The sequence below is a fragment of the Erinaceus europaeus genome, chromosome 11 (genome assembly GCF_950295315.1).
Source record: "Erinaceus europaeus chromosome 11, mEriEur2.1, whole genome shotgun sequence".
In the NCBI taxonomy this organism is placed as follows: domain Eukaryota; kingdom Metazoa; phylum Chordata; class Mammalia; order Eulipotyphla; family Erinaceidae; genus Erinaceus; species Erinaceus europaeus.
The window spans coordinates 37,571,219-37,599,011 of NC_080172.1; the positions used below are offsets into that span (position 1 = coordinate 37,571,219).

General features: G+C 40.4%; 2 protein-coding genes across 2 annotated transcripts in view; one reads left to right on the forward strand and one right to left on the reverse strand.

Annotated features, from left to right (window-relative positions):
* Window positions 1-3,250: 3,250 nt before the first annotated feature.
* On the forward strand, window positions 3,251-15,500 carry SRP19 (signal recognition particle 19; the record flags this gene model as incomplete). The annotated part of the gene is made up of 3 exons (XM_060201024.1): window positions 3,251-3,442; window positions 3,531-3,642; window positions 14,972-15,500. Coding segments are annotated over 3 exons (438 nt in total), but the record flags the coding sequence as incomplete, so codon positions are not given.
* Window positions 15,501-21,345: 5,845 nt separating this feature from the next.
* REEP5 (receptor accessory protein 5) overlaps window positions 21,346-27,793 on the reverse strand; it is a 45,126-nt gene continuing 38,678 nt past the window's right edge. Inside the window, exon 5 of the mRNA XM_007536047.3 lies at window positions 21,346-24,050. Within this exon, the coding sequence (XP_007536109.1) occupies window positions 24,001-24,050 (50 nt within the window). The 3' untranslated portion in view covers window positions 21,346-24,000. The remainder of the gene's footprint in view (window positions 24,051-27,793) is intronic.

Here is a 27,793-nt window from a genome sequence, read left to right on the forward strand (position 1 = left end):
TTTGTGTTTGAAAGAAAGGTGTTTTTTTTTTTTTTTCCTTAATTTTATTTTTTGCCTTCAAGGTTATTGCTGGGGCTTGGTGCTGCACTAGGAATCCACTGCGCCTGTGCGCCTGGGTCCCCCCCCCCCCTTTTTGTTGCCCTTGTTTATTGTTGTTGTTGGATGGGACAGAGAGAAATGAAGAGACGAGGGGGAAGACAGAGAGCGGGAGAGAAAGACACTTGCAGATCTGCTTCACCGCCTGTGAAGTGACTCCCCTGCAGTTTGGGAGCCCGGGGCTGGAACCAGGATCCTTATGTTGGTCCTTTCTCTTTGCGCCATGTGCGCTTAACTCGCTGCGCTACTGCCCAGCCCCCGTGTTGTTTTTTTTTTTTGACATTCCGACGCTTTCTCCCTTGATAAGAGAACCATTGTAATATATGTGATGTATTGAGAATGCAATAGAGTTTTAAGCAAAACTTGAAGAAGTTGCAGATACTTGAGTTTTATAGTTTTAATATCTTTTTTTTTCTTACTGCAGTAAAGCTATTTCAAAGTTAATATTTGGGGAGTCGGGGTAGCGCAGCGGGTTAAGGACTGGAGTAAGCCCGGTTCGAGCCCCCGGCTCCCCACCTGCAGGGAAGTCACTTCACAGGCGGTGAAGCAGGTCTGCAGGTGTCTGTCTTTCTCTCCCCTTCTCTGTCTTCCCCTCCTCTCTCCATTTCTCTCTGTCCTATCCAACAACAACGACATCAATAACAACAATAATAACTACAACAATAAAACAACAAGGGGAACAAAAGGAAATGAATAAATATTTAAAAAAATTTGACAGATACTTATCAGCAGACGCTTAATTATCTGTGAAATAAAAGACTGGTAGCTTGCCTTGCCGTGGAGAAAGAAAAAAAAAGTTAATATTTGTAAAAGTGGGGTTGTGAGTGTTCAGAAGATAACTCACCTCATAGGATGCACTTTACTTGGACAAGGACCTGGATTCCATCTCTCACCCACTACATGATAGCACCATGCGAAGAGGAAACTGGTCTTCCCTTCTTTCTTTTTCTCTCTCACCCTTTGTCTGGTAGAGTGAGAGGAGTCTGCTGGTGGTATCACAGTGGGTTAAGCACACATGGCATGAAATGCAAGGATCCTGGTTCCAGCCTCCCCCCCATTCCACTGGCACAAAGGGGTTGGTCACCTCACAAGCGGGTCTGCAGGTGTCTGTCTTTCTCTCCCCCTCTCTGTCTTCCCCTCCTCTCAATTTCTGTCTTCCCTATCCAACAATGACAACCATAACAACAATAATAATAACAACAAAGGCAATAATGGCAACAAAAGGGGGAAAAATAGACTCCAGGAGCAGTGGGTTCATAGTGCGGGCACTGAGCCCCAGCAGTGACCCTGGAGGCAAAAAAAAAAAATGGGGGAAAAAGTCCTGGTTTGATCCTTGACACAGCATATGCTAAAGCAGTGCTTTGATCTATCTAATAAAATAAAGTGAAGTTGCAGGATCATAAGTATTTCATGTTTTCAAGCTTTATTAGATACTGCAAAACATTTTTTTAATATTTAATTTTGTTTCATTGAGAGAAATTCAGAGAAAAAAGTTATAGGAAGAGAAACCCTAGTACTCATCAGGTCTGGATAATCCAGGTAATTATGGTGGTGCTGACGATTGAACCAGGGGCCTCAGATCCGGGGCCTGAAAGTCTTTTGCATAACCATTATGCTGTTTCCCCAACCCAAAAAACAATTTTCTAAAGTATTTGTATCTGTAATAGTTTAGCTTAGCTTATAGTTCATTATTCACTAAACACACTATTTTCTGAGCATCATCCAACTGCTAGAGAAAGTACTGGTTAAAAAAGCACTCCCAGGGGGTCGAGCAGTAGTGCAGCAGGTTAAGCGCATGTGGCACAAAGTGCAAGGACTGGCTTAAGGATCTTGGTTTGAGCCCCCGGCTCCCCACCTGCAGGAGAGTTGCTTCACAGGCGGTGAAGCAGGTCTGCAGGTGTCTATCTTTCTCTGCCCCTCTCTGTCTTCCCCTCCTTTCTCCATTTCTCTCTGTCCTATCCAGCAACAATGACATCAACAGCAACAACCACAACAAGGGCAACAAAAGGGGGAAAAATGGCCTCCAGGAGCAGTGGATTCATCCCAGCAATAACCCTGGAGGCAAAAAATAAATAATAAAAATAAATAAAAATAAAAAAGCACTCCTGGATTGGAGAGATAGCACAATAGCTATCAATGCTCTCTAGAACCAAAAGTCCCAGGTTTAGTCGCCAGCACTACCAAAAAAAGAGCTGAGCCATGCTTTGGTTTAAAAAAAAAAAAAAATCCTTACTCTTGTGAAATATATATTGCTTGAAAGGAGATGGACAAGAATGAATCATTGTTATTCCCAGAAGGTTTTTAAAATCACAAACAGTTAGAGACCAGGTAGTCATGCACCCGGTTAAGCACACATGCTGCCATGCTTGGGTTCAAACCCCCCCCCCCCACCTGCTTCATGAGCGATGAAGGTACAGGTATCTTTATCTTCCCTTCCCTTGATTTTTCTGTCTCCTGTAAATAAGTACATAAATAAAAAATTTTAAATTATCTTTATTTATTGGATAGAGACCACCAGAAATTAAGGGAAGAAGGGCTAATAGAGAGGAAGAGAGATAGAGAGACACCTCCAACACTGCTTCACTACTTGCAAAGCTTCCCCCTGCAGTTGGGGGCCGGCGGCTCAAATCCTGGTCCTTGCTCATTATAACATGTGCTCAACCAGGTACACCACCACCCAGCCCCTATATAAAATATTTCTAAAAAGAATGACAAATATTCGTAATAATAAGGAAACCTAGTGGCCCAAGAAATGGTGCTGTATCTAGACCACTTGTATAGGAGGACTTAGAAGAATGAAGTCTCAGGGTCAGTCCCTAGCACCACATGTGCCAGAGTTATGGTTGCTGTGGTTTTCTCTAAATCATAAATAGGTAAGTAAATAAATGAGTGATGTTATTGAAAGGAAACCTAGGGTAGAGGTGTGAAGGGTTTTTTGTTTGGTTGGTTGATTTGCACCTGTGTGATTCTACCACTGCTGGTGGGCTGCTTTTTCTTAAAAAATTCAATCACAGAAACAGCCAGACAGAAGGGAGAGATACTGTCCTCCTCTCTACCACTTGTGAAATTTTTTCCTTGTGGTTGGCACTCCCAGGTGGTTCTGAGGGCTCAAACTTAGATTCTCCAATGGGGTTAGATGTGTGCTACCCACTGAACCTTGCTCTTGTATTTTGATATTGGTATTTCAAATGATTTATCACATAAAACCGCCCACTTAAAACTAAGCTGTTCTGTGTTTTATGTTTTTAATAAAGCAAAATGGTTTTGTTTCCAGGCTGTTGAAAATCCCACAGCTACAGAGATTCAAGATGTCTGCTCAGCAGTTGGACTTAATGTATTTCTTGAGGTATGATGTTCTTTCTTCACTATTTTCCATAGACATCTAAGTGACATAACATTCTGAAGCAAAGCTTCTTCTTATTGTTTTTTGTTAGAAAAATAAAATGTACTCTAGAGAATGGAATCGTGATGCTCAGTACAGGGGTCGAGTCCGTGTCCAGCTCAAGCAAGAAGATGGCAGCCTCTGTCTTGTACAGTTCCCATCACGTAAGGCATTTGTTTATTTTTAATGAATGAATCAAGTTTGGATATAAATTATTTGCATACACTGAAGTACTACGGCTAGTGGAGAGAGGTAAACAGTGGTTCTAGCTTCTAAGTTAAAGACTTCTTTGAGATTGTAATGAAACTTATTCATTTTTGTTTTATTTAAAAAAGGAGACATTTTTCCAAGCTTTGGGTCCATGATTGCTCAACAATTTGTTTGGCTTTGTATGTTAACTCTCTTTTCAGTCACCAGGTTCCAGGTGTCATCAGGATGCCGGCCAGACTTCCCTGGATTAAAGACACCACCAATGTGTCCTGGAGCTCAGCTTCCCCAGAGACCCATCCTACTAGGGAAAGAGAGAGGCAGACTGGGAGTATGGATCGACCAGTCAACGCCCATGTTCAGCGAGGAAGCAATTACAGAAGCCAGACCTTCTACCTTCTGCAACCCTCAATGACCCTGGGTCCATGCTCCCAGAGGGATAGAGAATGGGAAAGCTATCGGGGGAGGGGGTGGGATATGGAGATTGGGCGGTGGGAACTGTGTGTACCCCTCCTACCCTATGGTTTTGTTAATTAATCCTTTCTTAAATAAAAAAATAAATTAATAAAAAAAAATAAAAAAAAAATAAAAAAGGAGACATTAACAAAACCATAGGATAAGAGGGGTGCAACTCCACACAATTTCCACCCCTGATATCCCCTCCCCTCCCCTGATTGCTTTCTATTCTTTTTTTTTTTTAAAAAGACTTTTAAAAATCATATTTATTTATTTTCCCTTTTGTTGCCCTTGTTGTTTTTATTTTTGCTGTTGTTATTGATTTCATAATTGTTGGATAGGACAGAGAGAAATGGAGAGAGGAGGAGGGAACAGAGAGGGGAAAGAAAGATAGACAACTGCAGACCTGCTTCACCACCTGTGAAGTGACTCCCCTGCAGGTGGGGAGCCAGGGGCTTGAACCAGGATCCTTAAGCCAGTCCTTGTGCTTTGCGCCACCTGTGTTTAACCACTGCCTGACTCCCAGCTTTCCTGTTCTTTTTCCCTCTGGGAGTATGGACCCAAGATCATTGTGGGATGTAGAAGGTGGAAGGTCTGGCTTCTGTAATTGCTTCCCTACTGAACATGGCGTTGACTGGTCAATCCATACTCTCAGCCTGCCTCTTTCTTTCCCTAGTGGGATGGGGCTCTGGGGAAGCGGAGCTCCAGGACACATTGGTGGGGTCGTCTGTCCAAGGAAGTCTGGTCGGCATTATGCTGGCATCTGGAACCTGGTGGCTGAAAAGAGAGTTAACATACAAAGCCAAACAAATTGTTGAAAAATCATGGACCTAAAGGCTGGAATAGTGCAAATGAAGTGTTGAGGAGTCCTCCATTTTGTAGATAGCTAGTAGGCATTTTGCAATTCTTTTGTAAATGGCCCTCATTATTACATTTAAAACAACTCTTGTTTTGCATGGGCTATACTGAGTCCGCCACATATATGGCCTGATTAAATGCAGCCGTAACATGTACTTTATGGGTTTGAGTCCGTCATTTTTTCTAATACTCTTATGTTCACTGGGAGAAGTAACGGCACTCTCACCCACTAACTGACTGGGTGAGATATCTCTGGGAACCTGATCTGGCCAAAATTTATATTCTCAGTTCCTTCATGCTTTTCCTGCATGGGAAAAGCATCAAATTTAAGGCCTCCCTCAATAGGAATTTTTCTGTTTTTATCACTGGTAACTGGCAAATATGGGTCTATTGTGGGTGAAGGCAAGGGAGGAGGAGTTAGGAAGGGGTTGAGTGAGTCACATGGAAGACCTGGTAGTTGTAAGGATGGTGTGGAGTCACAGGGGGTAGCCAGTTGAAGTGTGTGTGGAAGGGGTGGTGGTGACCGCACAGGAAGAGGGAGTGGAGGTGGGGGCACCACAGGGGGTGGAGGTGGAGGCTTTAGAGGCTGCATGGAGGAAATGGGGATCTGGGCTAAAGAAAAGATTTCCATGGATCAGAGATTGTGGTGACCTGGTGGTGTATGGAAAGCAAGACAGTATAGATAAGGTCCATATAAAGGCAGGTTAGCTGGTTTAGATTTAGTAGAAAAATGTGAGAATGTCTGGGTTTCAGGCGTGACAGAAACAGTTTGTGTCTGAGAAGAGGAGGAGGAAGGAGAAGTGGAATTGGAAGTTTGAGGATTTGGGGAATAGTCCTGCAAAGAAGCCTGTAATTGATTTAGAGCAGAAAGGCAGAGCTTATAAGTCCGAAGTTGTTTTGCTGTTACTGTACCAGTATTTATGTCCTTTGGCATTATTTATATATAGCTGTGTCACCGGTTGCTTCTGTTCTCCCTGGTCTAGGCTTTTGAGAGAGTCAACATACCAAAGACTCAGCCTATGTATTAAAAAGACTCAGTCTGTTCTTTAAAAAGTTTGAGGCATACAATCAATTTTTCCCCTCATATTAATTAAATAGTGATTTATATGACTAAAAATTAATAGGAATTAGAGTTTGACTTCTTCCCTTCCAATCTGTATTCCTTTGATTTCTTTCTCTTGCCTGATTGCTATGGCAAGAACTTCCAATACTATGTTGAAGAGTAATGGTGATGATGGACATCCCTGTTTAGTCTCCGATCTGAGGGGGAATGCTTTCAGTGTCTGTCCATTGAGTATGATGTTGGCTGTAAGTTTGCTATATATGGACTCCTCTATCTTGAGGAATTTCCCGTCTACTCCCAGATTTTGTAGTGTTTTGAGCATGAATGGGTGTTGGATTTTGTCAAAGGCTTTCTCTGCATCTATTGAGATAATCATGTGGTGTTTGGCTTTGCTTTTATTGATGTGGTGAGTGACATTGATTGACATACGTATGTTGAACCAGCCTTGCATTCCTGGAATAAATCCCACTTGGTCGTGACGAACAATCTTTTTGATATACTGCTGTATCCAGTTGGCCAGGATCTTGTTTAATATTTTGGCATCTGTTCATCAGATACTGGTCTGTAGTTTTCCTTTTTTGTTCTGTTCCTATCTGCTTTTGGTATCAGGGTGATGTTGGCTTCATAGAAGATGGAAGGGAGTATTCCTGTTTCTTCGATCTTGTGGAAGAACTTTAGAAGTATAGGTATTAACTGTTTCTTGAAAGTTTTGTAGAATTAGTTTGTGAAGCCATCTGATCTAGGACTTTTGTTGTCGAGAAGATTCTTTTTTTAAAAAAATATTTATTCCGTTTTGTTGCCCTAGTTGTTTTATTGTTGTAATTATTCATGTTGTTGGTGAATAGGATGGAGAGAAATGGAGGAGGGGAAGACGGGGGTGGGGGGGAGAAAGATAGACACCTGCAGACCTGCTTCACCGCCTGTGAAGTGACTCCCCTGCAGGTGGGGAACTGGGGCTCGAACCGGGATCTTGTGCTTCAAGCCACATGCACTTAACTGGGAAGATTCTTAATAACTGTTTCGATTTCTTTGTCTGTGATTGGTGCATTTAGGTTTTATAGTTCTTCTTGGTTCAGTTTTAGAAGGGTATATGTTTCCAGGAATTCTTCCATTTCTTCCAGATTCTCTATAGTTCTTCATATAGTTCTTCGTAGAAGTCTCGCATGATTTTCTGGATTTCTGTGGTGTCAGTTGTGATATCTCCTCTATCGTTTACAATTCTATTTATTTGGGTCTCCTCCCTTTTTTTTTTTTTTTTTTTAGTGAGTCTGGCTAGGGGTTTGTCAGTCTTGATTAATTTTTCAAAGAAAACTTGGCTTCATTGATCTTTTGTATGGTTCTCTTATTTTCAGTGTTTATTTTTGCTCTAATTTTAGTGCTTTCCATCCTTCTGGTTACTTTAGGGTCCCTTTGTTCTTCTTCCTCTAAGTCCTTAAGGCGTACAGTAAGGTCATTTATTTGAGCTTTTTCTTGTTCTCTAATATGTGATTGTATGGCTATGAGTTACCCCTCAATACTGCTTTAGCTGTGTCCCAAATATTTTGATAACTTGTGTCTTCATTTTCATTTGTTTCCAGGAAAATTTGAATTTCTTGCTTGAGTGTCTCTCCAACCTAGCGGTTCTTAAGCACTATGTTGTTGAGTTTCCAAATTCTGTGACTTTCAGTAATTTTCTGTTTGTTGTTGAATGTTAGATTTACTCCACTGTGGTCTGAGAAGATACCTGGGATGATTTGAATGCTCTTGAGTTTGTTGATACTGTCTTTGTGGCCTAGCATGTGGTCTGTCCTTGAGGATGTGCTGTGTGAATTTTTAAAGAATGTGTATTCCAGTTTTTTGGGGTGAAGGACTCTGAAAATGTCCAGGAGGTCTAATGTGTTCATCTCTTCATTTAATTCTCTTGTTTCTTTGTTGATTGTCTGCTTCCTTGATCTAAGTGTGAGAGCGGGGTGTTGAAGTCTCCCAGTATTATTGTATTACTATTAATGTATTTTTGTAGTTCTTTCAGTAGGTGTTTGATGTATTTAGATGGTCCCTCATTGGGTGCATAAATGTTAATAATTGTTAAATCTTCTTGGTTGATTGATCCTCTAATCATTATATAATGGCCTTGCCTATCTTTTATTACTTTATTTAATTTAAGGTCTATGGTGTCAGAGATGAGAATGGCTGTTCCTGCCTTTTTTTTGTGGTCCATTATCCTGTATGATAGTTCTCCATCCTTTCACTTTAAATCTGTGTTTGTCTTGCTGGTAAGGTGGGATTCTTGGAAGCAGCATATGGTTGGGTTGTGTTTTCTGATCCATCCTCTCACTCTGTGCCTTTTAATGGGTGAATTTAATCCGTTGACATTTATTGATACTATGGATTGAATGTATTGTAGTGCCATTATTCAACAATTCTTTATTTGCTCTGATATATGGCAAGTATTATAGTGATGTTCTTGTATATAAGAGGTCTTTTAGAACCTCTTTCAGGGCAGGCTTGGTGATGGTTGCCTCTTTTACCTGTTGTCTGTCTGAGAAGGTTTTGATCCCTCCATCTAGTTTGAATGAAAGTCTAGCAGGATATGATATATTATCCTTGGTTGAAACCCTTTTTCATTCAGAGCTCGATAGATATCTCGATAGATATCTCGATAGATAGATATTCTCTTCTGGCTTTTAGAGTTTGAAGTGTAGAAGTCTGCAGATAATCTTATGGGTTTTCCCCTGTATGTGACTTTTTGTTTCTCTCTTGCAGCCTTAGGTTCCTTTCTTTATCCTTGCTTCTTGTCATTGTAACTATGATGTGTCTTGGTGTCTTCAGGTCTGGGTTGATTCTGTTTGGGACTCTCTGGGCCTCTTGAATCTTAATGTCCTTTCTGTTGTTTAGATCTGGGAAGTTTTCTTCCATTATTTCCTCCAGAATATTTACTTCCCCTTCCTCTCTTCCTCTGGTAGGCCACTTATATGAATGTTACTTCTTTTGACATCATCCTATATGTATGTCTCTGTTGTTGTTTTCAGTGTCTCTGAATCTCTTTTTATTTCTTTATTGGGGAATTAATGTTTTACATTCAACAGTAAATATAATAGTTTATACATGCATAACATTTCCCAGTTTTCCATATAACAATACAACCCCCACTAGGTCCTCTGTCATCCTTCTTGGATCTGTATTCTCCCCACCCACCGTCTCTCAATCCCTTTTTGAGCTCTTTTACCTCTTTCTTAGTTTTCTCTAGCTCATCCTTTGGCTAATTCTGTTTTCTGCTTCTGTTAATCTGCTTTCCCTTTCCTCAGCTTCTTTCTTCAGTTCAGTTATAGTATTAGCTTGTTCTGCTAGTCGGCCTTTTAGCTCAGCTATTTCAGCTTTCAGTTCTCTAATTACCTCGAGGTAGCTTATATTTTCTTTAAGGTTCTCCTCTATTGTTTCCCTAATTCTGATAGCCTTTCCTCCATAGTTGTATTCATTTCTGTGATTATTAGGTTTATTATTGCTTGCATACTTTTTAAAAATATTTTTTATTTGTTATTGGATAGAGACAGAGAAATTGAGAGAGAAGGGGGAGATAGAGAGGAAGAGAGACAGAAAGACTGCAGACCTGCTTCACTGCCTGTGAAGTGACTACCCAGCAGGTGGGGAGTCGGAGGCTCGAACGGGGGTCCTATCTGGTCCTTGCTCTTTGCACCATGTGCAGTTACCCCTCTGCGTGCACTTAACCCTCTGCGCTACAGCTCGACTCCTTGCCTACATACTTTTCTTATCTATGGTTACTTCTGACTGATTTGGAGTTTCTTCTGGGCTCCTGTCTCCTGATTCATTGTAGTAGCAATTTTATTTGCTCTTGATTTAACCTTTTTTTTATTGATGTGTTTTTATTTTTCTGTTCTGTCATTCTTCAGTTTTTGTGTTCTGAGTACAAGCACGCTATACTAAAGACCTTTATGATAAGTGCAGTCACCAACCTCAGAAATTATAATAGTAACTGAAGCAAGGATTGATGTAGTTCAACCAATACCATTTAGTCAAACAATACCTCCAGTCCAAGAAAAAATAGCATCCAAACGAAAGAAAAAGAAAGACAGGAAAAAAGGGAAAGCAAGAATAGACAATTATGCAAATCTACTGTCCACTATAAATTCTAGGGATAGAAAGGAGAGGAAGGGAAGTAGAGAAGACACATACATATAGAGTCCACTCTGTGTCAGATTTCTTCCCCCAAATAATTTACAAGCGATTATCAGTGAATTCAGGAAACAAAAGGAGGAAGAATTAAAAAAAGAAAGAAAGGAAGAGAGAAAGAAAGTAAAATGAAGAAAAGAAAAAAGGAAGAGCAGTGTAAGGAAAGGGGTTTTTTTTTTTTTTTTTTTAATTAGCTATGAGGAGGGAAAAAGGAGAGTGGAGAGAAGAGGTAGAGAGAAACAAGTTCCTCTCACAATGGAAGGACACTCAGTCACCTAACAGTGGAAAAAACAATGGTTAATATTTTTTAATTAATTTTATTTATTCCCTTTTGTTGCCCTTGTTGTTTTATTGCTGTAGTTATTGGTGTCATTGTTGTTGGATAGGACAGAGAGAAATGGAGAGGGATGGGGAAGATAGAGAGTGGTAGAGAAAGACACCTGCAGACCTGCTTCACTGCCTGTGACTCCCCTGCAGATGGGGAGCCGGGGTCTCCAACCCGGATCCTTACTTGGGTCCTTGCGCTTTGGGCCACGTGCACTTAACCCACTGCACTGCTGCTGGACTCCCCAATGGTTAATTTTGGTCAACATGAAGAAGGTGGATGGAAAAGGGACACATGTATATAATAATAGTAGTAATAAAATAAAATAGAGTAGAAAACCCCTAACAGTCAGTCTGTAGCTTGGACCACTCTATTGGCTGCAGGCAGCCTGAGCAAAGATAGCCAATTATAAGAAGTATCAAAAAAAACCCTCCAGGTAGTCTTTCTTAGGCAGGGATGAGGCTCTGATTGGTCAGTTATTTTGTCACTCAAATAGAACTCCAGCCACTTAAAAAAAGAGAGAAGTTAAAGGAAGAGGCTTGGAATGACACCCCTGGTGAGCCAAGAATCTTGATAAAATAGCTCAGCAGGGAGCCTGCTAGGAGTGCCTGTGCTGCCCCTTGGGGTTGGTACTGGGGTGGGGGGGATGAGCTCAGAAATTAAGGATTTTCCTTTGTCCCCCTGACCTCCATTTGTCAGCCTAAGAGAGAGTTATGTGACTGTATTTTGGTGTCACTGATCAGCCAGTGTTCACCTTCCTATAGACAGCCCAGTATTCTACCCTATCCTGCGGATCCAAGCTGTTGCCTCTTGGAGTTCATGGCAGCTGCGGCTCTAGAGTCGCCATCTTGGCTCCGCCCCCCATTCATTTTTTTTTTTTATTTTTTTTAGTTTTGTGAATATTTTGTAAGCCTCTGGAAGTTCATTATTGTTCTCAGGGTAAGAGTATAAAATTATTAAATGGTTAGATGTTAATTGCAATTTCAGGTCATAGAGACTCTTCAAGATTGCTAGTGATTTCTAGCATTAAAAAAAGCCAGACAGTGAAAAAAAGAAAGAAAAATGACATAGAAGTGTACCAGTGGGAGTTGGGCGATAGTGCAGCGGGATAAGCGTACATGGCACAAAGCGCAAGGACTTGCCTAAGGATCCCAGTTGGAGCCCCCAGCTCTCCACCTGCAGGGGAGTCACTTCACAGGTGGTAAAGCAGGTCTGCTGATGCCTTTCTCTCCCCTCTTTGTCTTCCTCTCCTCTCTTCATTTCTCTCTGTCCTATCCAACAATGACAACATCAATAATAACTACAACAATAAAACAAGGGCAACAAAAGGGTATAAATAAAAATTATTTTTTAGAAAAGTGTACCAGTTAGGTGAATTTAAATACAAAATATTACTATTTATTGCTTTGTCTATTGATTTCATATGTGCATGTATGACTGCTAGGCTACTTTTTTATTCTGATATCGAGATACCACAAGGGATCTGGGAGGTGGCATAGCAGATAAAGCATTGGGTTCTCAAGCATGAGGTCCTGAGTTCGATCCCAGCAGCACATATACCAAAGTGATGTCTTGTTCTTTATCTCTCCTGTCATTTTCATTAAGTTAAAAAGAGGGCTTGGAAGTGCAAGGACTGGCGTAAGGATCTGGGTTCAAGCTTCCAGCTCCCCACCTGCAGGGGAGTCACTTCACAGGCGGTGAAGCAGATCTGCAGGTGTCTTTCTTTTCCCCTCTGTCTTCCTCTCCTCTTTCCGTTTCTCTCTGTCCTATCTAACGACAACATCAATAACAACAATAACTACAACAACAATAAAAAGGCAACAAAAGGGAAAATAAATAAATAAAGAGGGTTTGGGAGATAACTCACCAAATAGGCCACACACTTTACCATGTTTGAGGACCTGATTTCGAGTCCCCCAGCTACCACATGGGAGCACCATGCAAAGAGGAAGCTTCACATGGTGCTGTGGTGTCTAGCCTTCTCAGTCTGTCTCATTCTATTATTCGCTTACCCTCTGTAACTAAAAAAGAAAAAAGAACATTTTTTCTAAGAAAATAGAAGAAAAAAAAGAAATTTTGATTTGACTTGTAAATAAAATAGAGATAAAAATTATAGTTGTAGGGGCTAGGTGGTGGTGCACCTGGTTGAGCACACATAGTACAATGCACAAGGTTCCAGGGTCAAGCCCCCAGCCCACTTTGCCAGTGGTGAAGCACTGCTGCAAGTTTCTGTCTCTCTTCCTCTCTATCTTCCCCTTCCCTCTCAATTTCTGTCTATCTCTATCCAGTAAATACATATATATATATATTTAATTTTTAAAAATTATACTTGAATAGATGTTACTTCCTGTCTCTATTAAAAAAATGGTTAAAGAAAGAAAAAAATGCTGAGTGATAGTGAATTGGAGTAAGGAAAGCTCTTACATGAGCTGGAGGAAATGATTAATGCCCAGAGCCTAGGGGTGCTTGTGTGCATAAATCATCTGAGCATATCTGGTTGGTGGTGGTACTGATGATTGAACCTGGGAGTTCAGAGCTTCAGGCAGGAAAGTTCTTTGCATAATAGTTACCCTATCTCCCCACCCTGAGCAAAGATTTATTATAAAGCTATGACCTGTGTTTTTGCAGCTCTTTGAATCTCTGGAGTTGTAGAATTTCCAACAACCTGAGAAAAGAAAAAAAGAATGATATTCTCATTCTATTTACAGTCTGAGTTTTTTTTCAGTGCTCCCAGGAATGAACTTGACCCTTATGCATATGCAATATTGTTGAACAGCTTCCCCAACCCAAGTTTTTTGGTTTGTTTTGGTTTTTTGAGAAAGTGAGGTAATGGCAAAGAGAGAGAAGAGACATCACAGCACTGTTCCATCTTCCATGGAGCTACATTCTTGTGGTGTCAGGAAGTACGACTATGCTAGGTACTTCCTATCTTCTACTTATTATATTTAGATATATTCTTTGCTCTTCAAATCAGTTACTAGGACCAAGACCAAATTTATTTTTTATTTATATTTTTATTTTACCAGAGCACTGGCCAACTCTGGCTTATGGTGTTGCTGAGGACTAAACCTAACTTTCAAGCCTTAGGCATGAATGTCTTTTTCCATGCTCGTTTTGCTCTCTCCCCAGCCTGAAGACCAAATTTTGTATTTAAAACTCACTAAGTTTTGATTTTGTTCATTTAAATATTTTAGATTCTCAGGGCTGGGGAGAGAGCATAGCGTTATGCAAATGACTTCCATGCCTGAGGATGGAAAGTCCTAGGTTCAGTTCCCAGTATCACCATAAACCAGAGCTGAGTAATGTTCTGGTAAAACAAAATGGGGGGGCTGGGCAGTGGCACAGTGGGTTAAGCGCATATGGCACAAAGCGCAAGGGCTGGCGTAAGGGGCCCAGCATAAGAATCTCATTTCAAGCCCCCAGCTCCCCACCTGCAGAGGGTTGCTTCACAAGCGGTGAAGCAGGTTTGCAGGTGTCTATCTTTCTCTCCTCCTTTCTGTCTTATCCTCCTCTCCCAGTTTCTCTCTGCCCTATCCAACAACAGCTGTGACAACAATAACAACTACAACAAGGGCAACAAACTGGGAAAAATGGCCTCCAGGAGCAGTGGCTTTGTAGTGCAGGCACTGAGCCCCAGCAATAACCCTAGAGGCAAAAAAAATAATTTTTTAAAAAAATGAAATATTGGGAGTTGGGCTGTAGCGCAGCGGGTTAAGCGCAGGTGGCGCAAAGCACAAGGACCGGCATAAGGATCCCGGTTCGAACCCCGGCTCCCCACCTGCAGGGGAGTCGCTTCACAGGCGGTGAAGCAGGTCTGCAGGTGTCTAGCTTTCTCTCCTCCTCTCTGTCCTCCCCTCCTCTCTCCATTTCTCTTTGTCCTATCCAACAACAATGACAACAACAATAACTACAACAAGGGCAACAAAAGTGAATAAATAAGTAAAATAAATATTTTTTTAAAAAATGAAATATTTTAGATTCTCTGAGTATAATTTCCCTAGGTGGGGCCCCTTCTAGAAGGAGCTGTTGTTTTCATAATTATTTAATATTTATCTTTTAAAATTCTTCCCATTTCCTCTGCATCCATTCCAACTCCTCCAGTTATTGCTGGGGCTCAGTGCCTGAAAGGTCCACTGTTCCCAATGGCCATTCCCCCTGGTTTTTTTTTTTCTTTGTTATTTTTTTATTTTGGTAGAGGTGAGACACTTGTGAAATTCCCCCCACCCATGATAGGTTGGAACCAGGGGTTTGAAAGTGGGTCCTTATGCATGGTATCACCTTTTCTCTACCAGGTGAACCACTTACTCAGCTCCTCTTCCTGTTAATGTGGTGATGCTTTCTGAAGCTTTGTGATACTAAATGACCTTTAATGCCTTGTGTCTCAAATTAAACACTGCATCTAACTTCTGGTTCCTAGGTAAATCAGTAATGTTGTACGCTGCAGAGATGATACCTAAACTGAAAACAAGGACACAAAAAACAGGTGGCGGTGACCAAACTCTTCAGCAAGGAGAGGGAAGTAAAAAGGGGAAAGGAAAGAAGAAGAAGTAACCATGCCTGAGTCATGTATGTTATACTACTCTAAGAGATAGGAGTGTGGGCTTCTGATTTGTATCTGAGAGGGACAAGTGCTTTTTGTTTGCATCATTTAACTGAACTGTGAATATTTGTGCCTCTCAGCTTCAGCAGCAGAGTTGACAATGAAATCTACATCAGAAGTTTGCATCTAGCTTTTACTCAGTATAAAGGATTTTTTTCTTTTTGGCCTGTCAACACATTTTTATGAAAGAAGCATATTTTTAAACAATGGACTCTGCCATACATTACTTGAAAAATTGTATCTGTTTGTCCTCTAGGCACATTTCAGATCAATGAGTTAAGATTTGAAATTTATGTCTTGTTCACCTTTCAGTTAATGAAATAAAATTTAAAACTAATGTTTGTAACTCTGCTTATGGACTAATTCATGCCAGTAGAGAAGATAAGAGAACTGAAGTTAGTACTGGAAAGTTTAGTGTGAACTGAAAATTGGAAGAAGGTGGTTAGATTCTTGTGCACATCTTAATGAGCAGCCAGTGTGTACACCATATTATTTTAGTTATTGTAATTGGATTGTGCAAGAATTAGTTTTTGCTTATGGAAAGGATTGGTTTGGATTTGTTTTATAGACTTGAGAACACTTCAGTTGAGTTCTAAAATCACATATGCTTTAGCACCTTGTGATACACTTTTTAAAAAAAAAAAAACTAATTTGAACTTCTAATTATTTATTTGTACATTTTCCAACCTCTGCTTTTGTGTAAAAATTTAAGGGAGTGCTTACTCAACTGTATATTTTTGTTATTAAATACTTGTTAGAGAATGTCATATATTTTTGTCTATTAAACACCTCATAGAATCTGGTACCATTTACTTTAGGAAATGCTTTGAGGTATAGGGCAGCATTATTGACCACAGCATTTGTCAAAGCCTGGCCAGTGGATTATTTTTTCAGGAACTTAGATCTGGAGTTAAAATACAGAAATATAGATGGTGCTAAGCTATCTTTTTTTTTTCTTTTTTAATATTCCCTTTTGTTGCCCTTGTTGCTTTATTGTTGTAGTTATTATTGATGTCGTTGTTGGATAGGACAGAGAAAAATGGAACGAGAAGGGGAAGAAAGACACCTGCACACCTGCTTCACTGCTTGTGAAGTAACACCCCTGCAGGTGGGATCCAGGGGTTCTAACCAGGATCCATACACCGGTCCTTGCGCCTCACGCCATGTGCACTTAACCCACTGTGCTACCACCTGACTTCCGGTGCTAAGCTATTTAATAGTGTACAAAGCTGAACTGATTCCCATTCTTTATTAGACTTGATTTAGTTCTGAGATACCTCATTTTTCAAATAACTCCTTTTTCAATTTTTGTTGCTTGAAATCAAACAATTTTTTTTTAATTTCTTTATTGGGGAATTAGTGTTTTACATTCGACAGTAAATACAGTAGTTTGTACATGCATAACATTTCCCAGTTTTCCATATAACAAATACAACCCCCCACTAGGTCCTCTGTCATCCTTTTTGGACCTGTATTCTCCCCCCCCCACATCCACTCCAGAGTCTTACTTTGGTGCATTAAACAGTTCTAATTGGTTACAAAATTATTGAATTTAAGCTTCCAGATCTTTAAGTGGAATTTCACACCCAGGCTGTATGAAGATGATTTATTGGTATGTAGAGAGAGGTATTCAAATTTTTATTTCTCTTAATAACTTCTGTTGTTGACTGTTTTATAGTGATAATATAGCAGTATATATTTAACTTAATGAGTAAATATTCGGGTGTACCCTCCTTTGGAGAGGGTATAACAAGAAGAAATGCAAAAGTTTTTATAGGTGAGGGTCGGGCGGTGGCGCAGTGGGTTAAGCGCATATGGCGCAAAGCGCAGGGACCGGCGTAAGGATCCTGGTTCGAGCCCCCGGCTCCCCATCTGCAGGGGAGTCGCTTCACAGGCGGTGAAGCAGGTCTGCAGGTGTCTATCTTTCTCTCCCCTTCTCTGTCTTCCCCTCCTCTCTCCATTTCTCTCTGTCCTATCCAACAACGAATTGCGTCAACAAGGGCAATAATAATAACCACAACGAAGCTACAACAAGGGCAACAAAAGGGGGAAAAAAAATGGCCTCCAGGAGCGGTGGATTCATGGTGCAGGCACCGAGCCCAGCAATAACCCTGGAGGAGGGAAAAAAAAAAAAAAAGTTTTTATAGGTATTGGTTCAGTGGCTCAGTGTTAACTGCTTTTTGTCTCTTCTTTCTTCCTATTCCACTATTCATGACACCATGACATATTTCTAATATTCTAATGATAAGTTGTTTCAAGCTTACTGGGTGTAAACATTAAGACATTATTATTAAAAACATTATATTTAAGCATTCATAGCAGAAAGAGTCATTTCTGTCCTTTAAAAGGAAAGCCAAAGATTTCTCAGTCTCTGGAAATTCATTGTAGAGAACTATGACCCATGTCTATCTCCAGCTGTAAGGGAATCTGGGAAAGTAAATATATTTTTTTCCAGCCCTGATAATAGAGGTAGCCAAGGAAAAAAGTAGTTGAGAATGGGTAGTAGCAAAGTCAGCCAAAACATTTATTACAGAAAGGTGATACATCTAAATTTTTCAGTGTAATGGAGCAACAAAGATCAACCAGAAAGGATTTCAAAACTTGCTACATTTTGTTATGTCTTGTTAATGTTGTAATCGATGCATAATTAAAGTTTTCTTGGTAAATCAAAATGATGGCTGGAGGCTGGCAAGATAACTATCTTAGTGCACTTGCTTTGCCTTGGGCAGGTCCCAGGTTTGAACTGTGCTATTATGTCTTGTGTCTCCCTCTCTTGTTTCTCTGTCTATATATGAATGAAGGAAGGAAGGGAGTAGAGTTTCTCAGAATCCAATTCAGAATTCAAAGATACTTAATTAGATCCACCCTTAATGATTCTTAGGTGCATTGAAGGTTGAGAAAAACTGATGTCTGCTAAGGTTAATTTGTTAATTTCGTTTCCTGTGTTTTGTGCTTCTTGGAGCTAATTATGGTTCTATTCACTTAATTTTCTGAGTACCATTAACCACAAATTATCAGTTGCCTAAGTGTTGCTTCAAAAAAAATTTCATAACAGCATCTCGACTGTAATCTGACTGTATGAGAGTGATATCTCTGGGGATTCAGTGCTCCAGGAAGACTTTCAGACACATAGTAATTAAAAAGCAAAAAGATTTCTGTGGAGGTTTAACAAACGGGAAGTTTATTATAAACACAGATTATTTAGGTACATAAGACTGAAGTAGCAGGAGGTCGGGTGGTAGCGCAGCAGGTTAAGTGCACATAGCGCGAAGTGCAAGGACCGGTGTGAGGATCCCGGTTCGAGCCCCCTGCTCCCCACCTGCAGGGGAGTCGCTTCCTAGGCGGTGAAGCAGGTCTGCAGGTGTCTATCTTTCTCTCCCCTCCACCCTGTCTTCCCCTCCTCTCTCCATTTCTCTCTGTCCTATCCAACAATGAATGACATCAAAAACAATAACCACAACAAGGCTACAACAACAAGGGCAACAAAAAACAAAAGGGGGAAGAAGTGGCCTCCAGGAGCAGTGGATTCATGATGCAGGCACTGAGCCCAGCAATAACCCTGGAGGCAAAACAAAAACAAAAAACTGAGGTAGCAGAATAAGCAAACGGGAAAGACTGGCTAGCCATGTGGCATGGAGCCATGAGTCCTTAAGCTGGCTAACAGTTCAGATACATGTGTTCAGATCCTGGGGAAGCAGCATGGTATGGGTTCTAGAGGGAAGGGCGAGCAGGCAAAGAGCAGCAGAAACAGAGCTGAACTGAAGAAGAGCCAAAAAGGTGAACTGCTACCAGGAATTTGCTTAAATAATCTCTTCTACTCAAAATCCCTTGTGAGTTTTCACATCTGTCATATGCTCTTGACATCAGCCTAATTAAATTCATATCCCAACAATTCCTTCTAGCATAAACATGGACAAAGATATTCAGAGTCTCTGAATCTAGGTGAAAGTGCCAGTCTTCTATGTTGCTGGGTGTTTATTCTGCAAGCCGAGCTTACCTCCAAGAGTGCAGGTACAAAAGCAAATAATAGATAAAAGGCTTTTTGTCAGCCTGGAGACTCTGCTGGTCGATTTACCTGTGTCTAACCCAGTCACAACCCAGCACTCATGGAAGTTCAGAACAAAAGTCAGCAAAGGTAGCCCCTGAGTGGCAGTCCAGGCTGTTGAAGTACTGCAATCAAAGGTTTATCCTGTTGAATTCTTGTGAGGAGTTTGTAGAGGAAAGATTTAACTACTTTGCATGGGTCCAAATAAGAACTTTGGATGACAAAAATAAAAAAAACTAAAATAAGAAAACACCCTAACCTGTCTCTACCTTTCCCTAGTGAAGTTCTGGTGAAGTGGGGTTCTAGGACACATTGGTGAAGTCATCTTCCCAGGGAAGGCAGGTTGGCGCTTTGACAGTCTTATAAACTTTGTTAGTAAAGCCATGTGCGCTTAACCTGCTGCACTACTGCCTGACTCCATGTCATTTTTTATAGCTCTGTATCCAGTCATTTGTAATTTCAGACATCAGTGTACTTCTAAGCTTGTGCTTTTAGTGTGTCTTCTGTTGTTGAGCCAGAAAGCAGTGCTATTGCTACACTGCTGGATTTCCCTATTTATATATCTTGGTGGGGGAGGAGGAAAGGGAGAATATCACTTGTCATCAGGCTGGTTTAGTGCCTGTGATCTCAATATAGGGTCTTGTTGCTATATTTCCCACCTCTGGGATATAACATCATGGGAGAATTGCTTTCTCCTGAGAACAAGCTGCATTTATTTTCCTAGCCAGGTGCTGGGCCTTGAGCAGCCCCACATGGTTTAGGTTGTTTTTTGTTTTTGCCTCCAGGGTTGTCACTGAGGCTCAGTGCTGCCACTACGAATCCACTGCTCCTGGTGGCCGCCCTCCCCTTTCTATTTTATTAGATAGAACAGAGAGAAATTAGGAGGGGAAGGGTAGATTAGGAAAGATAGACACCTGCAAATCTGCTTCACCTCTTGTGAAGAGTCCTCCCCCCCCCCCCCGTCCCCCACCCTGGCAGGTAGGGAGCAGGGGATCAAACATAGGTCCTTTTGTAGGACCTTCCACTTAACCAGGTGTGCCATTACCTGACCCCCTATGGTTTAAGTTCTTACCAGGTTTTTCCCTTAAATAATGGTGAGGCCTTGTGGGCAGTTCAATATCCTGATGCCCCTGAGTTCACAGATTAAGCACCCAGAAATTCCCCACCTTTCTCTGCTGACAGTGTGCTCTGCTGCGTAACAAAATGGCACCAGCTGCCTCATAAATGACTTCAGTCTTAAGAATGTTTCATTTTTTTCTTATAAAATTTTTTATTATCTGTGTTTATTTATTGGATATAGACAGCCAGAAATCAAGAGGGAAGGAGGTGACAGAGAGGGAGAGATATCTGTAACACTGTTTCACCTCTTGCAAAGGTTTCCTTCCCCATGCAGGTGGTGACTAGGGTCTCAAACCTAGTCCTTGCACATTGTAACGTGCATTCAGCCAGTTGTACCAGCACGCAGCCCCCTGAGAATGTTTCCTTCACCCCTTTTCCATCTACTGACCATGTAGGCCTGCACCCACTTGTAGTTAAGTGAGATTCTGAAGATATCTCAATTGTAATTTGCTGATTTTTCAGGTAATTTATCATTGCTTCAACTAGTTGATCACGTTAGTGACATGAAGCAACTGCTACTCCATAAACATGCCTCCAGAAGTCTGTCTTCATTTGTTTGAGAGAATGAGAGAGAGAGTGTGTGTGTGTGTATATTTTGTTTTGCTATCTTTGGGTGGCTGCTTTTACATTACCTTCTATAGCTCTGTTGAATTTGGGATTTTAAGCTGTTTTGATCTGATATTTGGGCAAATTATGTCTTCCCATTAGTATGTAGTCTGCAAAGGTGACAAGGTGACTGAAGCATGTGTGGCAGGGATACTCCCAACACCATGAAAATAAGCAGGGAGAGAAGTTTCACTTTTCTTATGAGTCCCCCTGTCCTCACTGCCTGAATTCTGGACTTTTCTCTCTGTTGTTAGTTCATCTAATCTCCAAACCCATTTTTGTTGCTGATTTTCTTCGTAGGTTGTAGTTATGTTGGCGGTGACAGGAGTAAACAGGGACAGTTAGTCTGCTGCCATCTTGGCCAAGAGTCCCAACTGTGGATTTGTTTAAAGCCTCGCAAAAATAAAACAAAATGTAACAATTCAATTAGATAATGAAATTTTATTTATGTCCACTTCCACTCATTATATATATCTTCAAAATAGATGGTAACTTATCTTACAGGCATGATAGACTCTCGATCTAAAAACCTTTCATTAGGGGAGAAACTACTACAGGGATTCTGTGACTTTACATACCCCTGAAATACCATTTCTGTACAAATCAATGCTTCTAGTTAAACAGACACAGGCTCAATTATTATTTTTTTATAATGCTATCGCCATGACAATATATATCATTGGAAAATCTACATTGAGAACTGTCAACTCCTAACTTCTGTTATTAGTCTGTCTGTACACTTAGCTGGTCAGTAATGGTTAACATAAATCACTTGCAGAATGTGCTGTAGGGAGAAAGCAATGGGGACAAAAACCTGCATTCAAATATATTTTCTTTTTTTTTTTTTTAAAGAAATTTTATTTATTACCAGAGCACTGCTCACCTCTGGCTTACAGTCTCAAATATATTTTCTTTCTTTATTTTTTTTATTAAGATTTTATTTATTTATGAATAAGATGAGAAGAGAGGTGATCCGGGAGGTGGTGCAGTGGCTAAGGCACTAGACTCTCAAGCATGAGGTCCTGAGTTCAAACCCCGCCAGCACATGTATCAGAGTGATGAAAGAGAAAGACCCAGCCATCACTCTGGCACATGTGTGCTGCCATGGATCAAACTCAGGACCTCATGCTTGAGAGTCCAAGGCTTTATCACTGTGCCACCTCCAGGACCACTCAAATATATTTTCTTATTGTAGCTTTTACACATATTGGCCTTCAGACAATTATAAGCAGTGGTAACTTTTATGTCTCCAGCAGTTAATTCTAAATATGTACTCTGTATGCTAGATATTGCTGATTTTTACTTTTCTGTAACCAGATACTGAGAAACAATTTAAATATTCCAAGATTTTTTTTTAATTTCTTCTCACTAACAATTTTCTTTGCTTTCTCTAATTTTTTCTCCTTTCAGGGTAAGTTTACTAAGATTCCTTATGCTCACCACTTTTTTCAAAAAAGGAAAAAACCCTTATCCATACAGTTGAGTGATAATGTCTCTTAATAGTTTTTTTTTTAACATCAAGAAGCACTATTATGATCTTGTTATCTAAAGGAAACATTTTACTTAAATTGTTTAAAAAAATTTTTTATTATCTTTATTTATTGGATAAATAAAAATAGTCAGAAATAGAGAGGGAAGGGAGGGATAGAGAGGGTGAGAGACAGACACCTGCAGACACTTGTGAAGCTTTCCCCCTGCAGGTGGGGACTGGGGGCTCGAACCTGCGTCCTTGTGCATTGTAACGCGTGCGCTTAACCAGGTGCGCCACCACCCAGCCCCTGACTTAAATATTTTATGGTGTGGATATTTAATTTAACCTAACAAGTTAGATTCTTGTTTTAATTTAGTCTAATCCAAAATGATCCTAGCAGAAGGGTGATGTAAAGCTCAGTTTTTCTAGTCTAGACAAGTTGTCAAAGCCTCTATAAACTATTTGATCAAGCTGGAGATATTAACCTTCAACTTTTTTGCTTTGTGATTAAGTGCTGCTTACTACAAAAAAGCATAGAGATGATAGCATTTTAATGACCTGAGTATAATTCTGACTGGTAAGTTCTCTTACGTTAGCTCTTAAAGGCCAAAGAAAGAAGGTGAAGGCAATAACTCAAATACCACTGCCAGCTAGATTCTAGGTTACATCAGACGTCTTTCAGTGTCCCAGAACTGCTCTTAGAAACTGGTATATTGTCATTATCATGAAATTACTAATGACTCAAACAAGAACATATAAGTAATCATTAGTAGGCAAGGCTCTGGATGTCCCTGGATTTTTTAAGGACTGGGGGAAAGAAGATAAAACCAACATGTTACTCCACTGTACAGTTTCATGGAAAAGGAGGGTTTTCATTTTAGTATCTTAAAGACAAACTATCCAGAGCTTACAAGCAGATTTTTTAAAGCCATAAGACATTATTACTAGTTCTACAGGGAATTGGGAGCCATAAGTACTGATGTGTGTATGTACAAACTGCTTGACAAAGTTGCTACATTAGGAAAACAACCAGGCTACCCTCCATTTAACTTTATTTATCATTTCTTTTGAAATTCTATTTTGTCTTAGTTTTATGAACTCTTTTCTCAGCATATCACACCAGCATAATGGGAGTGTTCAGTTTTTTGGGCAGGTCCTCCCCATCAGCATTATGTATGTAAAAGTTTGTAACATTTCCCTACATATATGTATGCATTAAAAACATTTCATACAAAATTGTACACTACAAGCAGACCCACACAGAGTCTCCTAAACCTAAATACAGAAAAAATGCATGCAGAGAGTCCAGTGAAATACAAAGCCAAACTTTGAGTTTTTATTTCTTGCAGGTCAGTAGCATACTTCTTTCTGTCCAAAGGCAAAACATTTTCCAAAAATTTGGACACTGCCCATTGCATTAAATTTAAATTGTCCTATGTATATAGACAATAAAAGTAAGCCAAAAGTTCCTTTTTTTTTTTTACTATATGAAAATGTTTCCAAGGCAACATTACTCAAATGATTATACCATAATCTATAACATAACATCAAGTTGTAATACAGGAAGGTCTAGAGAGGGGAGAAAAGGCTCATCAAGTCAGTGGTCTAAGTGCTCTTCTTTTCATCACCCAGTAAATTCACCGCAGCTTTCTTGGCTGTTAGGAAGGAAAAAAAAAAATGGTAAAACTATTGGCAACACAAGTCTGTGCCTAATGTGGTTACCAAATAACTAGAATGATTCATGTTCAGATGGTAACAAACTGAGGGCTGTGGTCAAGCCCGAGTTTCCAGGAAATAGCCTATTCACGGCACAAATCTTAGTAAATAAGCAGCATTAAAAAAATTTTTTTTATTACTATATTTATTGGATAGAGACAGCCAGAAATCGAGAGGGAAGGGGGTGATAGAAAGGGAGAGATTCAGAAAAACATCTGCAGTCCTGCTTCACCACTCGCAAAGTTTTCCCCTGGTAGGTGGGGAGCAGCATCATGAACCTGGGTCATTGTGCACTGTAACGTGTGCTCAACCATGTATACTACCACCTGGCCCCCCAGCAGCATTTTTTAAAACTTTTATTATTTTTTATTTTTTTGCAACCAGCTCGGGCTCAGTGCTTGCATATTGAATCCACTGTTCCCAGTGGCCATCTCTTTTCTCCTCTTCTATTTTTATTTATTTTTTAATTTGATAGAGGAAATGAGAGAGGAGGAGGAGACAGGGAGAAAGACAACTACAGCCCTGCACTTAAATTGTTTTTCTGGGTTTCTTTTAAAAAGTTGTTTTATTGACTTCAGTGGCAAATTTATAAAACATGTTAATCCACTTAAAATTAACCTAGTAACTAGGACATGTATACAGTGACTACCACACTAATAGTGTATACCAACAGAAGCAAATATCCAAGGGGTTACTCTACAGATGTGATTAAAAAAAAAAAACACACACACAGTACCTTGAACTTGAATAGCATGCTTCACCATATGTGAACTGTCTCCCCTGCAGGTGAGGACTGGGATTTGAATCCAGGTCCTCACGCATGATAATAGCAATCACTCAACTGGGTGTACCCCCCACTCAGCAGCAGTTTCTTAAAGACCATAAAAGTTCACCCCTTTGTAATGGCTGTGCCATGTATGCTACCTGCCGGTCATCCTTTCATCACAAACAGGAGGAGTATATGGTTGTATAGGTTTCCCCTGTACAGTCTAGAAAATCTAAGATCTCACGGTGTCTCCTCTGATGACAACTAGGTCGTTGATCTAAAAATAACTAAAATCAGGAGTCGGGTGGTAACGCAGCGGGTTAAGCGCAGGTGGTGCAAATCGCAAGGACCGGCATAAGGTTCGAGCCCCTGGCTCCCCACCTACAGGGACCTTCACAAGCAGTGAAGCAGGTCTGCTGGTGTCTGTCTTTCTCTCCCCTTCTCTGTCATCCCCTCCTCTTTCCATTTCTGTCTTATCCAAAAATGATGACATCAATAACAGCAACAATAATAACTACAATAAAAAGGGCAACAAAAAGAGAAAATAAATATTTTAAAAAAATTTTTAAATGACAAAAACAGAATTCTTCACTCCCAGATTCCAGATATAGAGGTATATTTATGCTTTCTCACTGTGCTACTATTTTTGCCTTGATAGAACTTGCTGCAAGACTTCCAGATGGTGGTATGATACCATGTTCATCAATCTAGGAAATTAAGCTTTCCCTTTTCTTTCTTCTTTTTTTTTTTTTTTTTTTTTTTTTTAATTTACCAGAGCACTGCTCAGTTCTGGCTTGTGGTGGTGGGGAGAAGGGGAATAAACCTGAGACCTTGGAGCCTTAAGGCATGAGAGTCTGTTTGCATAGTCATTACACTATTTCTTATGTTACTTCCCTCACCCTAAGCTTTCTCTTTTCTAACTTCCACATGGCTTGGAATGTGATGTGTGAGGTGGAGGTAAGGGCTGCAGGGAAGTCTGGAAGCTTCCAAGGCCTGCAGCTGTTGATGAAGCTCACAGGTAAGGAATCCTTCCCTTTTCACGTGCTGCCTGACACCTGTGCTCCCTTCCCTCAAGACAGTTTCTTAAAAAGTTCAGGAAATCCAGGGCTGGAGAGACAGTATAATGGTTCTACAAAAAAGATTCATGCCTGAAGTTCCAAAGTCCCAGACTCAATCCCTAACACCACCGTAAGTCAGAGATGAGCAGTGCTCTGGTGTCTTTATTCTCATTAAAAAATATATGAAAAAAGAAGGAAGAAAAGAAATCAATCCAAGTTGGGAGAGAATAATGGTTATGCAAAATGGTTTAAATGCCTGAGGTTCTGAAGTCCCAGGTTCTGTCTCTGCTGCCAACAGGAACTACAGCTGAGCAGTGCTCTGGTAAACCAAATGAAAATATACCTTGTTTCATGACTAGTCCTTTGAAATTTACTTCCTAGAGAATCAAGAAGCTTTGAGTAAAGTCTAAAAATGTACTGGCATGTAATAAGTACCTCCTAACTTACTTCCATTCATATATTCCTAAGGAATGTATCACATCTAGGTAAAAAACACTCATAATCTCAGAGAACTGTGAAACTGACACTACTGTTTTAATGTGGGTGGACCAAACAAATGATGCTGAGTAGTCGCTGGGGGCCCAGGTGGTGACATACAGGGTGAATGCACATGTTGCCATGCAAGGGGGATGGAGAGGGGAGCATATCATTGGCAGCCTTGAGAGTGGTGAAGCAGTGCTGCAAGTGTCTCTCTTTTTCTATCTCCCTTCCCTCTCAATTTCTCTCTCTATCCAAACAAACAAACAGAAAACAGCCACCAGGAGTAGTGAACCTGTGGTGTAGGCACCTGAGTAATAACCCTGGTAGCAATTTAATTAAAATGTTGCTAGCTAAGGACAAAGAATAGAAAAGACAGTATAAAAATAAACTGATGATCCCAAAGTGGAAGGAAATGAAGGCTATAAAGTCTTAAAATAGTAGAAATATATATTGAAGTAGATTCGTGCTTTGTACATAGAAATAGCAGTTTAGAGGATTATTCTTTGGGGAGATGAATGTTATTGAGAACTGTAAGGGTTCTTGAACTTCTACAGGGGCCAAGTCACCTCCCTTTTTTTTTTTTTATGCCGTCTAGGGTTATTGCTGAGCCCCACTGCAGGTGGTGAGCCAGGGGCTCTAACCAGGATCCTTGCACTTCATACAGTGTACTTAACTGGCTGCCCACCACTCAGCCCCCTCTCCCACTTTCTAATTACCACAGAGCTAAAAAAAAAAAAAAAAAAAAAGAAATTCAATACCTACTGCTTTTCTCCAATTTCTAAAACTATTATGCCTTCTGGCTTAAGACCTAGCAAAATCTTGTATGTTTTGAGGGGCAAGGGGATACTCTCACTAATCTCCATACTTTGTTTCCTTTACCTGAAAAGAAAAAGAAAAAATAAAGGACCAAGGGGACAGGAGCTGCAAGCCTGAGGTCCCAGAGGCAGGCCCCATATTCAGTAACCAGAACCATTATAAGCCAGAGCTGAGCAGTACTACTCTGTGCTCTCTCTCTCTGTCATAAAAATAAGTATATAATAATAATAATAATAGGGGGCTGGGCAGTGGCACCGTGGATTAAGTGCACATGGCACAAAGCACAAAGATCAGCCTAGATCTAGCCACTGGCTCCCCACTTGCAGGGGAGTTGCTTCACCGCAAGTCTGCAGGTTTCTGTCCTTCTCTCCCACTGTCCTCCCCTCTTCTCTCTGTCCTATCCAACAACAGCAATATTAACAGCAAGGGCAAAAAAATGGCCTCCAGGAGCAGTGGATTCCTAGTGCAGGCAGCGAACCCCAGAGATAACATTTGAGACAAAAAATAAATAAAATAATAATAAAAATTCCCTAGGGCCTTATTTCCTTTTTCCAGTTACACA